This window comes from Heliangelus exortis, chromosome 3 (genome assembly GCF_036169615.1).
Source record: "Heliangelus exortis chromosome 3, bHelExo1.hap1, whole genome shotgun sequence".
Taxonomy (NCBI): domain Eukaryota; kingdom Metazoa; phylum Chordata; class Aves; order Apodiformes; family Trochilidae; genus Heliangelus; species Heliangelus exortis.
This window is the reverse complement of record NC_092424.1, coordinates 114,623,761-114,640,336: the sequence shown is the minus strand read 5'-3', so window position 1 is coordinate 114,640,336 and position 16,576 is coordinate 114,623,761. Positions and strand designations below refer to the sequence as shown.

The 16,576-nt window shown below is 59.2% G+C and overlaps 1 protein-coding gene across 1 annotated transcript in view; it reads right to left on the bottom strand.

Moving 5' to 3' along the window:
• Nucleotides 1-264: 264 nt before the first annotated feature.
• HADHA (hydroxyacyl-CoA dehydrogenase trifunctional multienzyme complex subunit alpha) overlaps nucleotides 265-16,576 on the bottom strand; it is a 37,908-nt gene continuing 21,596 nt past the window's right edge. The window contains exons 11-20 of the mRNA XM_071742314.1: nucleotides 13,513-13,622; nucleotides 12,402-12,536; nucleotides 11,675-11,846; nucleotides 10,393-10,479; nucleotides 7,509-7,649; nucleotides 5,951-6,019; nucleotides 5,122-5,317; nucleotides 3,416-3,530; nucleotides 2,364-2,509; nucleotides 265-874 (exon numbers count right to left, since the gene is read on the bottom strand). Coding sequence (XP_071598415.1) covers nucleotides 729-874; nucleotides 2,364-2,509; nucleotides 3,416-3,530; nucleotides 5,122-5,317; nucleotides 5,951-6,019; nucleotides 7,509-7,649; nucleotides 10,393-10,479; nucleotides 11,675-11,846; nucleotides 12,402-12,536; nucleotides 13,513-13,622 — 1,317 coding nt within the window. The 3' untranslated portion in view covers nucleotides 265-728. The remainder of the gene's footprint in view (nucleotides 875-2,363; nucleotides 2,510-3,415; nucleotides 3,531-5,121; nucleotides 5,318-5,950; nucleotides 6,020-7,508; nucleotides 7,650-10,392; nucleotides 10,480-11,674; nucleotides 11,847-12,401; nucleotides 12,537-13,512; nucleotides 13,623-16,576) is intronic.

Genomic DNA, 16,576 nt, shown 5'->3' with positions numbered 1-16,576 from the left:
GGAGGGGAGATTTAAAGCCTTTTAGTTTCAACTGAGCTCTCCCCACGGGGGACCCCTTCTGCCCTTTGGCTCTGCAGTTGCAATTTCCAGGAGGTTCCATCTGCCAGGAGAAATCCCGGGAGCCAGAGAAGAGCCCTGGGAGGGTCCTCACAGCCCCCGATGGATGGCAGAGGGGACAGAGCCCAGGCTTTGTTCTGCCCTGCCACCACCCACCTCCCCCCTGCCTTTCCCCACCCTCTGGCAAGCAGGGAGAGGACCCCAGAGGATTGCCTGAACGCTTTATTTCCGACTTGGTTCCCTTCCTTGGCAGCTGAGGAGGCCACAGCAGCCCCAGCCAGGAGAAGCAGGAGTGGAAGAAGTCCAAAAGAACCCAGGAGATGGGGATTTATTTCTCTCGGAGGAAGGCAAAGCCTCAGGGCCAGCTGTGCTGCTGGATGCTGCTGGAGCTGCAGAGGAGCTCCGGAGGTGGCAGCAGGGAAGGGGAGAGGGATGAACGGCCCTGCCCCAGCCAGGAGGAGGCACCAGGCCCAGGGGATGGAGGGGCCCAACACGCAGCAGCTGATAAGGCACTTGAGATGACTGCAAAGCCACCAGGTGACCCCCTGCCACCTCCTCCCCCTCCTCCTGGGCGCTGGGCAGGTCAGCCTGGGGAAGGGGGTGTCGGTGGAGGGGAGGTGGTGCCCTCTGGCTGGAGCTGTGCCAGGCAAGGGAGGGGTGCTGGGCACTGCTCACTGGTGGAACTTCTTGCCCGGGCTGTTGGCATAGTCCAGCAGGAGCTGGCAGGGGGTGAACTGGCAGCCATAGACAGCCTCGTACTTCCTCAGCTTCTCCACCATCTGCTTGGGTCCATAGGAGTCAACATACCTGAAGGGACCTGCAGGGGACAGGGGGACACAGATGTCAGAGGGGAGAAAGAGGCACTGAGGGGCCTGGAAGGGTGAGAAGGGCCTGGGATTTCTCCTTCAAAAAGTGACCCTGTGGGCTTTCAGCAGGACAAGGCCATGCCTGGGGACATGGGGACACTGAGCCCTGAGACCCCCCTTGCAGTGCTGGGTCCAGTTCTGGAGTCCCCAACAGCAGAAGGACACAGAGCTCCTGGAAGGTGTCCAGAGCAGAGCCACTCAAATGCTCAGAGGGCTGAGCACCTCCCTGGGAAGCCAGGCTGAGGGCTTGGGGTTGTTCAGCCTGGAGAAGAGGAGGCTCCCAGGTGAGCTCAGAGCAACCTCCCAATATCTGAAGGGGCTCCAAGAAAGCTGGGGGAGGGCTTTGGACACGGGGGGGTAGGGAGAGGACAAGGGAAATGGGTTAAAACTTGGAGAGGGGAGATTGAGGTTGGAGATGGGGAAGAAATTCTTGAATTTGAGGGTGGGGAGAGACTGGAACAGGTTGCCCAAGGAAGCTGTGGCTGCCCCATCCCTGGCAGTATCTCAGCCCAGGTTGGATGGGGCTTGGAGCCCCCTGGGCTGGGGGAGGGGTCCCTAACCATGGCAGGGGGGGCACTGAGGGAGCTTTTAGGTCCCTCCAACCCAACCCATTCTGATTCTGTGATTGTCCCCTTCCTCTCAGCTTGCTTCCAGTAGGGGAATTGCCAGGGCCTGGGCAGCAGCCACCACCTCATCCCCAAGAGCCCTTCAGTTCCCTCAGGTGTGACCCAAACCTCATCTTGGGCCCCATCCCCTGCCCAGGCTTTGGCCTCAGCCACCCAGCCAGGCTGCAGATGGCTCCAGGAGAACATTCCCTGTGCTCTTGGCCAATTCCTTGGCCTGAGATGTGCCACGTCCCATGGCTGAGGTCACCAGCTCAGCTTTATCTGTGCCACGTGAGGGCATGGGGACACACAGTGTGTCCCTGGTGCCATTCCTCTCTCCAGAAGTGCTGCCAGATGCTCACCTGCTCCAGCAAGAGCTGAGATCCCAGAGCCTGGTTTTTCACTGAGCACCACAGGGCTGCATCTGGGGTTCCTTAAAAACGTGGGGCCCTTGCCAAACCCCCAGCCCACCAACCCCCCCAGGGCTACCAGGTGTGGGCAAAGCTCTTCCTCTGGAGGCCAGCACAGCTCTGCCTTCCTACTCCAGCCTGAGGACACAGCACATGTCCTGGCCAGACCTCCATGACCCTCAGCACCTCTGGGGAGCAGCTGTACCAGCAGAGGAACTGTGCTGGTCCCTGGCAGAAAAGTCTCACAGCAGCTCCTGGCCTCCCTGCCACCTCCTGCCACCCTTCCAGGGTGGAAAACCTGGAGCAATCCCCTAGGATTGATGTGGGAGAGGGACACCCGTGCTCAGACAGCAGCTCGCTTGCCTCTGGTGGCTGAAGCCCACTGGGAAGCCTACTAGCCAAGCCAGGCAGCCCCAGGCACTCACCTCCCAGGCAGGGTGGGAAGCCCAAGCCAAAGACAGCACCAATGTCCCCCTCCACGGGGCTGCTGAGGATCCCCTCCTGCAGGCACATGGCTGCCTCGTTCACAAACCTGCTCACCAGGCGCATCTGGATGTCCTCATCTGTGCACCTGCAAGGGAAGGGACCCCTCAGGGCCTGGGAACCCCCCCAGGGGGGACAGCAGGCAGGGAAGGGACCCCTCAGGGCCTGGGAACCCCCCCGGGGGGGACAGCAGGCAGGGAAGGGACCCCTCAGGGCCTGGGAACCCCCCCGGGGGGGACAGCAGGCAGGGAAGGGACCCCTCAGGGCCTGGGAACCCCCCCGGGGGGACAGCAGGCAGGGAAGGGACCCCTCAGGGCCTGGGAACCCCCCCAGGGGGGGACAGCAGGCAGGGAAGGGACCCCTCAGGGCCTGGAAACCCCCCCGGGGGGGACAGCAGGCAGGGAAGGGGATGGCTTCCCACTGGGAATGGTGGGACAGGGCTCAGCTCTGTGGTGTGACCTGCAGCAGGTGTGTGAGGACCTGTGAGGGCTCTGGCAGGCAGGTGGGAAGTGATCCAGGAAATGTTTCAGTGCCAGGATGGACAACAAGGTCCAGCACCAGGAAGACTCTGGCACAGGGTGCCCAGAGAGGTGGTGAGAGCCCCAGCCATCCCTGGAAGTTTTTAAGGCCAGGCTGGACGGGGCTCTGAGCAACCTGGGATGGTGGGAGGGGTCCCTGCCCATGGCAGGGGGGTTGGAACTGGGTGAGCTTAAAGGTCCCTTCCAACCCTGGAAATTCCATGATTATATTCCATTCTTATTCTAAGGTCTTGGCATGGGCTGTGCCAACCCACCAGCCCTGGCAGCCCCCTCACAGGAAACTTTTAAATCCAAGGGGTGCCATCCCTGCTGGCACAGAACCAGCACCTGCAGCCCAGCTGGGAAGAGCCCAGTGCCACCTGGAGTGACTCCTGTGCTCAGCCACGGCCTCCAGTGCTGCTCAGAGGGGGGAGAGGCAGTGGGCAGGGGGATCACTTCCCTCCCCAGCTACTCACACCTCAGGGTTGGCTGGCACTTTGAACCGTGCCAGGATCTCCTCCATGCCAGAATTCACACTCCTGTTCTTCACCCCCTCCTGGTAGATGTAGAAACCTTTCCCAGCCTTCCGACCTGTCGGGGACCAAAGGACACAAGTCAGCTCCTGCCAGGCATCCCTGGCTGCTCCTCTGCTCTGCTTGGGCTTCCTGCTCCAGGAGATGCCCCCCAGCTCAGGCAGCAGCAGGACAGAGGGCAGGGGCCCGGGGCCAGGAGCCTTCTCCAGAGATGCTGCCACCTTGTCAGGCTTTAAGTGGCTCCAGAGGACAGTCAGGCAATGCCCCCACTTCTGTGGCTACAGCAGAAGCAGCAAACAGACAAGGTCCTCGGGAGCAAGGGACAAAGATGACAAGATGTCCTGAGTAACCCTCCCTGCCAGGGGTCTGGTGACAGCAAAAGGGCATTGGAGGGTGACAGCCAGAGGTGGCACTGATGTGCTCAAAGCCACGGGCAGAGGGAGGCAGCTGGTGTCACACAGGAGCCACAACCTTTGCTCACAGGGAGCTGCTCAGGGCTGGGTTCCAACCATCTGCTCCCCACACCTGGGAGTGTTGGGGAGAGTTCATACAGGAGCCAGAGGGTCCTGAGCTCCTGCCTTGGCTCTGGGCAGCAGAGACCCCAGCCTGGGTTGGGTGGGAAGGGACCTGAAAGCCCCCCCAGTGCCCCCCCTGCCATGGTCAGGGACCCCTCCCCCAGCCCAGGGGGCTCCAAGCCCCATCCAACCTGGGCTGAGACACTGCCAGGGATGGGGCAGCCACAGCTTCCTTGGGCAACCTGGGCAACCAGGGGCTCAGCACCCTCACCCCAAGCAATTTCTCCCTCCCATCTCAGCCCCAGCTCCCCTCTCCCAGCTCCAAACCCTTCCCCCTTGTCCTATCCCACTCCAGCCCAGCCAGGACATCACCTTATTCCAGGCCACCACTAACCCATGTCCCACACCTGAGAATCACAGAATGCTCATGGCTGGAAAGGACCTCTGAGATCACCAAGTCCAACCAAACAATTTCTCCCTCCCTCCCTCCCTCCCTCCCTCCCTGCCCAAGATCTCCTCTCCATCTCCCCTCTCCCAGCTGCAAACCCTTCCCCCTCGCAGGGTCCCATCCCTCCAGGCCCTTGTCCCAAGTCCCTCCCCAGCTTTCCTGGAGCCCCTTCAGGCACTGGAAGGTGCTCTAAGGTCTCCCCGTTGCAGCCTTCTCTTCTCCAGCCTCAACACCCCCAACTCTCTCAGCCTGGCTCCAGAGCAGAGCTGCTCCAGCCCTCCCAGCAGCTCCAGGGCCTCCTCTGCACTGGCTCCAACAGCTCCGTGTCCTTCTGCTGATGGGGACCCCAGGGATGGACACATGTGGGGTTGGGTGACCAACACGGGGATGTCTGGGGTGATGCTGAGCTTCTCCTCCCCCCACTCCCCAAAGTCCTTCTCCTCAGGGCTGCTCTCCAGCCATTCTCCCCCAGCCTGGAGCTGTGGGTCTGGGTCCCTGCGTGCTGCTGCCCTGTGTGTATCACCAGCTCTGGCCATGGCCTGAGGCCCACCCAGGGTAGAGATGAAGGTTCCCAAGCCATTCCCAGCTCTGCTCCCTGACTGCTCTCAGCCCAGGCAGCCCCTGTGGATGTTTGTCCTTGAAGGAGAGGAGAAGGTGTTGGATGGACCCACCACCCAGTGTCTCACCTAAGAATCCTTTTTCCACCATGAGCTTGAACAGCTCGATGCTGCCTCCTCCAAAGCGTTCTCCAAAGGCTTTGCCCAGGTCCTCAGCCACGTGTGTGGCCACGTCCACCCCCACCTCATCAATGAGGGTGGCAGCACCCACGGGAAACCCGAAGGCTGTGGAGATGGCATCCACTTTCTTTGGGTCAAAGCCCTCCTGCAGGAAGGGAGGGGGAAACCGTGAGCTCTCAGCATGAGGGTCCCGAAATCCCAAGGTGGGGGCACAAAGCTCTCACTGCTCTGGGGCCACGGGCTGTGACCACCCCCACTAGCCACTGGGCTACCAACAGAGCAGGGCGAGTGGGCTTGCACTGCTTCTGACTCCGGGAGCCACGTGGGGAGGGAAGAGCCTCACGGGTGCCTCCAGCAGGTCTCAGCATGACCCCAGCTGAGCCCATGGGATGGAAGCAGCAGAGCTGGGGGCTGGGGGGGTTTGGGATAACCATGGGATGGAAGCAGCAGAGCTGGGGGCTTGGGGGGGGTTTGGGATAACCATGGGATGGAAGCAGCAGAGCTGGGGGGGTTTGGGATAACCATGGGATGGAAGCAGCAGAGCTGGGGGGGTTTGGGGATAACCATGGGATGGAAGCAGCAGAGCTGGGGGGGGGTTTGGGATAACCATGGGATGGAAGCAGCAGAGCTGGGGGCTGGGGGGGTTTGGGATAACCATGGGATGGAAGCAGCAGAGCTGACAGGGCTGGGGGGGTTTTGGGGATAACCATGGGATGGAAGCAGCAGAGCTGACATGGCTGGGGGCTGGGAGGGTTTGGGATAACCATGGGAGGGGTACCTGGAGAACCCGGACCACTTCAGCCAGCATGGGGCCCAGGCACCTGGTGGTGTAGAAGCCAGGTCCATCCTAGGGAAGAGGAGGGCAGAGGAAGGTGAGTACAAACCACAGGAACTCAGCAGCACAAAGAGGCTGTTTCAGAGCCCAGACACACAAACCTCCATTCCTGACACTGGTAAAATCAGTTTCTCTCTTGTAGGGCTCAGCAAGGTTTGGAGACTTCCATGAACCTACTCCCTGGAAGGTCCCACCAGAATGAGTTTTATTTAAACCAACCCAGAAATGCACCCAAACTGCCCCAAGATCCCACCTGAACCTCCCACACCACTGAAGCTGCACCCCTGGGGCTTCCCACTACACCACAAGAGCCTCATCCTGCTGAAGGAACCATAGAATGAAGGAATGATTAAGGTTGGAAAAGATCTCAAACATCATCAAGTTCAACCTTCAACCCAACACCCCCAGGCCCCCCCCTGCCCCATGTCCCTCATCCCCACATCCCCAGGGCTTTCTCTGAAACCCCTCCAGGCATGATGGGGACTCCAGCCCTGCCCTGGGCAGCCTGGGCCAGGCCCTGACAACCCTTTCCAGGGAGAAATTCTTCCCCAGCTCCAACCTAAACCTCCCCTGGCACCACTTGACTTGTGCCAAAAGTTCCTCTTCTCCCATCCCTTCTTCCTTGGGAGCAGAGCCCGACCCCCCCTGGCTCCAACCTCCTCTCAGGGGCTTGCAGAGAGCCACAAGGTCTCCCCTCAGCCTCCTCTGCTCCAGGATCAGCACCCACAGCTCCCTCAGATGCTCCTCACAACTTCTCCACACCCTTCTCCATCTTCTCCAGCCCCTTCCCCAGCTCCACTCCCTTCTCTGGACACTCTCCAGCCCCTCAATCTCCTTCTGCTCCTGAGGGGCCCAGAACTGACCCCAGGACTGGGGGTGCATCCCCAGCACATGGATGATCCCTGCCCTGCTCCTGCTGCCCACCCCACTGCTGGTCCCAGCCAGGATGCTGGTGGCCACCTTGGCCACCTGGGCACCCACAGCTGAAAGCCCAGGGCTTTTCTGAGCCTCTGCTGCCTCTCCTTACAGACCCCAGCACTTTGTTCCACCCCTGACTGTGCTGCAGGTGTGTTTGTCCCTGTGCCACACAGAGTAAACCCAGGGAGGTGATGGGCACTGCTCACAGCCCCTCTGGCCCTGGGGGGCACAGTCCTGCCCAGACACTGCTCATCTCCTGGGGCATCTCCCTCCTGGGAGCTGGGTGGGACAGCCAGGTGCCCCAGCACTGCTCCTGCACCTTCAGGTCACCCATGGCTGCTCCAAAGGACACTTGTGGGGATTTCTTCTGATTTCTTCTCCCCTCCACTTCACCTCTCAGCAAGGTGTTCCCATTCCCAGCCACGTTCCAGCCTCCCCTCAGTGCACAGGACCAGCCTCTCACTCCTCATGGAATCATTCTGGAAGGGACCTTAAAGGCCACCTAAGTTCCAAGCCCCCTGAACCAGGTTGTTCCCAGCCCCATCCTTTATCCCAGCTCCTCTTCCCTGCAGTGTTCCCTCACCTTGACCACGATGACCACCTTGCCCTGCTTGAGGCCAACAGCAACAGCAGAAGCTGCTGTGTCCTGGGAGGTTTTCTCTGTGGTGATGATCTCCAGGAGCTGCATCCTGTCCACGGGGGAGAAGTAGTGCATCCCAATCACCTGGGCAGGGGGAAGAATCCCAGGAGGTCAGGGGAAGCCAGGGACCTCTGGAGATCACCCAGTCCAACCTCCTGCCAGGGCAGGGCCACCCAGAGCAGGTCTCACAGGATGGTGCCCAGGTGGGTCTGGAATCTCTCCAGAAACTCCCCCACCTCTCTGGGCAGCCTCTACCAGGGCTCTGCCACCCCCAAAGCCCAGAAGTTCCTCCTCATGTCTGGATGGAACTTCCCATGTTCAAATCTGTGCCCATCACCCCTTGTCCTGTCCCTGGGCACCACTGAGAAAGGAGCTGAGGGTTAAGACAGAAATTTGGCTCCTGGAGCAGTCCTCTGGGCCAGCCAAGAGCCCAGCTGCAGAGGGAAGCAGTGCCACCCAAGTTATATGAACAGTCTGGCAGCAAAACTGGGACAGGGAATCTTATCCAAGCTCAGGCCCCAGGTGAATTCCAGGCCCTGCAGGTCCCACCTGAGCTGGCAGAGGAGCCACACGCCTGGTGGAGCTTCAGAAGTGACACTGATAGATGTCAGGGGCCCTGTGTCCTGCTTGTGAATACTGTTTCTTTTTTTTTTTTTTTTTTTTTTGTGTGTTGAAGTGAATTTTAAGGCTGAGAAGGCAGAGTGCCAGGGACTGGTGAGAGAGGAGGGGGCAGCCCTCCCCTGGGGAGGGGGTGTGGGACTGGGGATCCTGTGCTGCCTGCCTGGCTTTCTGAAGGGTCCTGTGATCACCTTCAGGCCTCCTGCACGTGGCACTAAGCTCTGCCAAAGCCAGGGGCACCTTGCTGGAGACTGGCAGGCTGCAGAGCTAATTAAAGAAAAGACACTGATTAGTTAAGTGATTTCCTCTTCCTTTCCCCCATAAGGAGCCCTGACACAGTTTGTAGCACAGGAGGATGCTGCTTACAAGCATGAACACCTGAGACTCAGTTTGCACTTTTGGCACAGCTCAGGTCCAAGAGCAAACAGGGAAGAGCCTGAAGAGCCTGATGAAGGTCACAGGAAGCCCCAGCAGTCAGGGGCAGCTCTGCAGTGACCAGAGAACTTCTGCAGGCAGAGACAAGGCAGGCTCCAGAGCCCTGTGGGGCTTCAGGGAGCCCAAGGGTGCTCCTGCATCTGTGTAAAAACTTCCCAGATGAGCTCCAGAGCTTCCCTCTCATTAAATCATTGAACAGTTTGGGTGGGAAGGGACCTGAAAGCCCCCCCAGTGCCCCCCCTGCCATGGTCAGGGACCCCTCCCCCAGCCCAGGGGGCTCCAAGCCCCATCCAACCTGGGCTGAGACACTGCCAGGGATGGGGCAGCCACAGCTTCCTTGGGCAACCTGGGCACCCAGGGGCTCAGCACCCTCACCCCAAGCAATTTCTCCCTCACATCTCAGCCCCAGCTCCCCTCTCCCAGCTCCAAACCCTTCCCCCTTGTCCTATCCCACTCCAGCCCAGCCAGGACATCACCTTATTCCAGGCCACCACTAACCCATGTCCCACACCTGAGAATCACAGAATGCTCATGGCTGGAAAGGACCTCTGAGATCACCAAGTCCAACCAAACAATTTCTCCCTCCCTCCCTCCCTCCCTCCCTGCCCAAGATCTCCTCTCCATCTCCCCTCTCCCAGCTGCAAACCCTTCCCCCTCGCAGGCTCCCATCCCTCCAGGCCCTTGTCCCAAGTCCCTCCCCAGCTTTCCTGGAGCCCCTTCAGGCACTGGAAGGTGCTCTAAGGTCTCCCCGTTGCAGCCTTCTCTTCTCCAGCCTCAACACCCCCAACTCTCTCAGCCTGGCTCCAGAGCAGAGCTGCTCCAGCCCTTGGATCATTTTCAAGGTCCTCCTCCTCCTCAGGCTGCTCCTGTCTTCCCCAGCAGTTTCAGAGGGGAGATGGGATGAGCTCACAGGGAGCTGCTTCCTCCTCCCTGCACTTTCTGCAGCCCTGGGCAGGCAGAGCAAGTTCCTCCCATGAGGGGAGGTGACTTCCTTTTTCTGTCTTTTTTACCCCAATGTTTGCCCTCGGGGGGTGACTCCACTTGGTCACACAGATCCCCCAACACCACTGCAGTGTCACACTTGGTCTCCTGCTCCTCACCCTGAAGGGTGCAAAGCTCCTGGAGGGTTTGGGGCCAGCTCTGGCAGCCTCACCCCAGCCCTGGCAGCACCCAAACCCAGCAAGGAGGTGCCTCCTCCCAGCAGTGCTGCACCTGCAGCAGGGTTCCTGCTCAGCTTCCTTCATAACCTCTTTGGCTTCAAGCAAAGGGATGAAGAACTCTGCTCCAACCCTCTGCCACCTGCTCTTGGTATCCTGCTCACCTGGATCATGTGGAAAACCAGGGAAAACCCCACTATCCCCTCAGGAGCTTATCCCATGAGTTCAGCTTCCAGCAAATGAGTTTATTTTTCCCATCATGGCCAGTTACTGATGTCTGGTCAGTTTATCAAGGTGACCCAAGCCTTTCCTGGCAGGGATTCCCTCAGCCCAAGCCCTGCCCCAGCTCCTCTGCCCCCATGTCCACTGCTTTTCCCTGAACACTCCTTACTTCACCCTCTCTGCCCAACATCAAGCCTGGGGGGGTGATTCTACCTTCACCCCTCTTCCTACCTGCCCAAGGAGCCCAGGCTCTTTGTTGAAGGCAGAGGATGAGCAGCTGGTGCTGCTGGTTCTGAGGAGGCAGCAGAAGAACCCAGAGCTCACCCACAGCAAAGCCCTGAGGGGCAGCCCTGGCAGAGGGGAGCCAGGGTGGGCACCTGGCAATGGGCACTCACCTTCTCTGGCCTCTTGCTGGCAGCAGCAATCTGGCTGATGGGGAGAGCTGAGGTGTTGCTGGCAAAGATGCAGTGAGCAGGGATCACCTGTGGCAGGAGGGAAGAGGAGGTGTGAATGTACAGGCTCTGGGCTCAGACAGAACCACACAGCAGAACCACAGGGGGCTGGGGGGAAGAGACCTTCAAATGGCAGTGAGCAGGGACATCTGCACCCAGAGGTCACCCAGAGCCCCATCCAACCCCACCTGGGATGGTCCCATGGAGAGGGCATCTCCCACCTCTCTGGGACACCTGGGGCTCAGCACCCTCAGTGTGAGCAATTTCTCCCTTCTCCCTCACCTGACTTTCCCCTGGCTCAGTGTAAAACCACCACCCCTTGTCCTGTCACCACAGACCCTGCTGAAAAGTCTGTCCCCACCTTTCTCACAGCTGCTCCACCACACAGTTCCTTCCCCAGCTCTGCTCCTCAACAGAAAAGTGCAGTGGCAGCAAGACAGAGATAGTGAGTAAAGGACTGCAAGTTGTGGAGATGACAAAATATTACTTGGATACTAAAATTCCTTCCAGTCCTGGGGTCAGTTCTGGGCCCCTCAGGAGCAGAAGGAGATTGAGGGGCTGGAGAGTGTTCAGAGAAGAGAATGGAGCTGGGGAAGGGGATGGAGAAGCTGGAGAAGGGTGTGGAGAAGTTGTGAGGAGCATCTGAGGGAGCTGTGGGTGCTGATCCTGGAGCAGAGGAGGCTGAGGGGAGACCTTGTGGCTCTCTGCAAGCCCCTGAGAGGAGGTTGGAGCCAGGGGGGGTCGGGCTCTGCTCCCAAGGAACAAGGGATGGGAGAAGAGGAACTTTTGGCACAAGTCAAGTGGTGCCAGGGGAGGTTTAGGTTGGAGCTGGGGAAGAATTTCTCCCTGGAAAGGGTTGTCAGGGCCTGGCCCAGGCTGCCCAGGGCAGGGCTGGAGTCCCCATCATGCCTGGAGGGGTTTCAGAGAAAGCCCTGGGGATGTGGGGATGAGGGACATGGGGCAGGGCTGGGGAAGGGTTGGACTCCATCATCTCCAAGGTCTTTTCCAGCCCAAACAATCCTGTGATTCCACAAGAAGCCATTGCTGTCCCACCAATGTGCTCAGACAAATGAAAGGTTTTTTGGCTCCCAGGAGCATGGGAATGTCAGAACTGCCCTGCCCAGCTCAGATCTTTCTCCCCAGTGAGCAGGATCCCACCCTTGACACCCACCCAGGGACTGCCACAGCCCCCTCCCCCCTGAGCCTCCCCAGGACCAGCACTCACAGCCTCCACTTCCTTCAGCACTTTGTGTTTGATGTTGATGTCCTCAAACACAGCCTCAATCACCATGTCTGCCTTCTCAAAGCCCTTGTAGTCCAGCTGGCCTGTCAGGTTGCTGAGGATGCAGTCCCTCTCAAAGGCTGTCAGACTCTTCTTCTTCACCTTGCTGTTCAGCCTGGGGAAGGACAACTCTGTCACAGCCCAGCACCCAGCTCACCCCTCCCTGCCTTGAGGGACAAACTCCCTCCTGGAGCTGGGGCCCAAATACACCATGTCCAGTCCAGCAGGATTGTCACTGTGCTTCCTGATGCCTCTGGAAAAGGGAGAGCCCAGCCCACAGCACCTTACCCTGAAGGGCTGACATCCTTGCCAGTGCAGAGCTGAGCACCATTACTGCTGAGCCAGGGGGACAGGAGAAAGAAAATCCAGCTTTTCAGACTGGATTTCTCCTGCCATGGGCCCCAGGCAGCCACCAGATTTCCACCCTGCTCCCCTCCACAAGCTACAGCTACAGGGAACAGGTACAGCCACCTCCTGCTGGGCTGGCCACCTCCCTAAGGAGCTAAAGCTATGGAGCTGCCTTGAAAGAAAGGATTTCTGGGACATCTGATGGCAGAAACCTCCAGAGGAGGAGGTGCCAGCAGCTCCTGACTGCCCAAAAGCAGGGAAGTGGTTTTGGCTCAAGGCAGCCCCCATCCCACCCTGACCAGATTCCTCTTGACTCACATACCCCTTGAAGATCTGCTGCTGTCCTCTGTCCAGGCCTTGCTGAGCTGTGTCCTTCAGAATGGTCTTCAGCCCTTTGTCCACTGACACCTGGGCAATCCCAGCTCCCATCAGCCCTGCTCCCAGCACTGCCAGGGTCCTGCACACACAGGGACAAGGGGGACCCCTTCAGAGCTGAGTTCCCATTGCTGCTCTCAGACTCACACCCTGTCCACCAGGAGCTTTTCTTACTGAGGTCACACAGAAAGATTTCACTTATGGGTGAGACCTCCAAACTGCAGAGATTTGGGAACCTCTCTGCTCTGCTCTGCTGCTTTTCAGGACTGCAGCCCCAGCCCAGGGAAGGAATTGTCCCCTCTGCTCTGCTCTGGGGAGCCCCCCCTGGGGTAAAGCTGTGTCCATCCCTGGGGTCCCCATCAGCAGAAGGACACGGAGCTGTTGGAGCCAGTGCAGAGGAGGCCCTGGAGCTGCTGGGAGGGCTGGAGCAGCTCTGCTCTGGAGCCAGGCTGAGAGAGTTGGGGGTGTTGAGGCTGGAGAAGAGAAGGCTGCAACGGGGAGACCTTAGAGCACCTTCCAGTGCCTGAAGGGGCTCCAGGAAAGCTGGGGAGGGACTTGGGACAAGGGCCTGGAGGGATGGGACCCTGCGAGGGGGAAGGGTTTGCAGCTGGGAGAGGGGAGATGGAGAGGAGATCTTGGGCAGGGAGAGAGGGAGGGAGGGAGGGAGGGAGGGAGGGAGGGAGAAATTGTTTGGTTGGACTTGGTGATCTCAGAGGTCCTTTCCAGCCATGAGCATTCTGTGATTCTCAGGTGTGGGACATGGGTTAGTGGTGGCCTGGAATAAGGTGATGTCCTGGCTGGGCTGGAGTGGGATAGGACAAGGGGGAAGGGTTTGGAGCTGGGAGAGGGGAGCTGGGGCTGAGATGTGAGGGAGAAATTGCTTGGGGTGAGGGTGCTGAGCACCTGGTTGCCCAGAAGCAGGCAGGGGTGGCACTGGATGAGCTTTGAGGTCCCTTCCCAAACCACTCTGGGGTCCTATGACTCCAGGCCACTCAGCCCCAAGCACATAGGAGGTCCCAGGAGCACTGGGTCCCAGATGCTCCCCATACTTCACTCACTTCACCTCTCGCTGGGGTGCCCCAAACTTGTTCTTCTTGCACTGCACCTGCCCGTGGTAAAGTCCAATCAGTGCCCTGGATTCCTTTGTCATTGCAAGTTGGCCAAAGCTCTGTGGAAAGAGAAGAGAATCACAGAATCAGTCACAGAGTGGTTTGGGTGGGAAGGGACCCTAAAGCTCCCCCAGTGCCCCCCCTGCCATGGTCAGGGACCCCTCCCCCAGCCCAGGGGGCTCCAAGCCCCATCCAACCTGGGCTGAGACACTGCCAGGGATGGGGCAGCCACAGCTTCCTTGGGCAACCTGTTCCAGTCTCTCACCACCCTCAAATTCAAGAATTTCTTCCTCATCTCCAACCTCAATCTCCCCTCTTCCAGTTTTAACCCATTTCCCTTGTCCTCTCCCTACCCCCCCGTGTCCAAAGCCCTCCCCAGATTTCCTGGAGCCCCTGCAGATACCTGAAGGTTGCTCTGAGGTCAGAAGCAGAGCTTGGCACTTCACAGCTGCCTCACCTCCAGCACACAGACACCAAACATGTGGCAGGGGAGAGCAGAGCCCCCAGGGCACTGCCCAGAGCAGTCAGAAAAGGAGGAAGAGCCAAGAGGCACCTCCAGTGGAAGCACAGCCCTGTGCAGCACCTCCTCCCACCCAGGAGCAGTAGGGAGCTGCTTGTTCCACCTCCTTTCCCACAAACAATCCATTCCAACCCCTCTGCAGGAGTCTGTTCCTCTCACAGAGGCTCTGCCAGGGAACCCAGAGCACCCACGGGCTCTCCATGCCCACCTCCTGCCTTCCCACCCTCCTGAACCCACTGCCCCCAGGCTTGGGGAACACCTCTGAGCAGCCCAGTTCTCACTGCCAGCAGGACCCTGAGGCTGCTTTCAGAGGAGCACAGGCAGGCAAGGAAACCAAAGACTTCCACAACCCCCCCAGCAGTGGGCAGGGAAGGGGAGGACAGGCAGGAGGACAAAAGCTGATGTAAAGTGCCAGAAGCTGAGCCAAGTCAGGGCAGGAGAGCTGCCAGCACCAGGCAGGGGCAGAGCAGGGCTGGGAGGTTGTTAAAGTGTCAGAAACCCTGAGCCTGGAAGGGGATCTGCACAGCCCTGTCCTACTGGGGAGGAATTTAAAGAAGCCAGGGCACTGCTGCTTAGTATTCTCCCCAGAACCTTCTGAAGATCTCCATCCTCCTGCTGTTCCCAGGAAAAAAAAAAAAAGCCAAAAAAACCCAAACAACCCAACATTCATTCTTTTCTGTAGGGAACAGAGTATCCCGAGGCTTTTGTTCAGCTCCAGAGCAAACGTGGGAGGAATGGATAACCAGGAGAGAGGGGAGAGAGGCAGGAGGCACCCAGCTACAGCTGGGCAGGACCCAGAACAACAGAGCTATGGGGAGGGCAGGAGCCTGGGGATGTGACAGAGCCCAGCTCACCCTCAGCTGCTCCTCCCAGGGCTTCCTCTGGAGCAGAGGGTGCTGAGGGCTCTGGGGTGCAGGATGAGCCCCTCACTGGCTGCTCCAGGCAACCCCAGGCCTGGGTGGGGAGGAGCAGAGCACAGCATGGAGCAGGGTGCTGGGCCTCCAGAAACCCCTTCCTGGGAAGGACACAGGGCTCCCAGAGCTCATCCCACCCCAGCACCACCTCCACACACCTTCAGTCACCTCCTGGGGCACCCAGCAGATCCTGGCTCTTCCTGGCCCCAACCTGGTGGCCAAGTGGCAAGGAGGGAGCCAAGGACAAGTCAGGAAGGTCCCCAACATCCTGGCTCCAGCAGGAGCAGGGCAGGGATCATCCATGTGCTGGGGATGCACCCCCAGTCCTGGGGTCAGTTCTGGGCCCCTCAGGAGCAGAAGGAGATTGAGGGGCTGGAGAGTGTCCAGAGAAGGGAATGGAGCTGGGGAAGGGGCTGGAGAAGATGGAGAAGGGGCTGGAGAAGTTGTGAGGAGCATCTGAGGGAGCTGTGGGTGCTGATCCTGGAGCAGAGGAGGCTGAGGGGAGACCTTGTGGCTCTCTGCAAGCCCCTGAGAGGAGGTTGGAGCCAGGGGGGGTCGGGCTCTGCTCCCAAGGAACAAGGGATGGGAGAAGAGGAACTTTTGGCACAAGTCAAGTGGTGCCAGGGGAGGTTTAGGTTGGAGCTGGGGAAGAATTTCTCCCTGGAAAGGGTTGTCAGGGCCTGGCCCAGGCTGCCCAGGGCAGGGCTGGAGTCCCCATCATGCCTGGAGGGGTTTCAGAGAAAGCCCTGGGGATGTGGGGATGAGGGACATGGGGTGGGGGTGCTGGGGAAGGGTTGGACTCCATCATCTCCAAGGTCTTTTCCCACCAAAAGGATTCCATGATTTCAGTGTTGGTTAAGGGGGAGCCATGTCAGAGATGGCCCCAATGCAGAGATTATCCCATGGGAATGTTGTGGCTCTCCTGGGCAGTCAGGTCCTGCAGAACCAGCAGTGCCCAAGTAGCCACAGCACTGACCCTGCCCACAGCTCCTTGGCATCAGCAGTGACACATCTGATGGAAGAAAACTGGGAATGCCAAGGGAAAACTCCTTAGGAGCAGGGTGCTCATTAGGGCAGAGGCTGTGGCAGAGACAGGGAGGGACTCAGGTGGCTGAGGATGAACAAGGATGGGAAAGCCATGACCATGTGTGGGACACCCACACCTCACCCCTACGCAAGCTGCTGGGGATTCTGCTTCCCTGCTCAAACCCTGCACCTGCCCACCAGGGTCTGTCCAAGCTCCACATTCCACTCTATTCCTATTTTCCTGCCCTGGGATACCTCCTCCATGATTTCAGTACCTGCTCAGCCCCACCACTGCCTGGACTTACCAAGAGGAAAAGCAGAATAAGAGGTGAAGTCTCCCAGGCTTGAAAAATGCAAAAGGTTTTTAACTTCTCTTACAAGGATCTGGTGCAGGGACCCCTCTGATCCAGCCCAGGCTGCTCCAAGCCTCATCCAACCTGGCCCTGAACACCTCCAGGGAGGGGGCAGCCACAGCTTCTCTGGGCAATCTGGTCCAGAGTCTCAGCACCCTCCTGCTGAAGAACTTCTTCCTCAGATCCAGCCTGAACCTCTT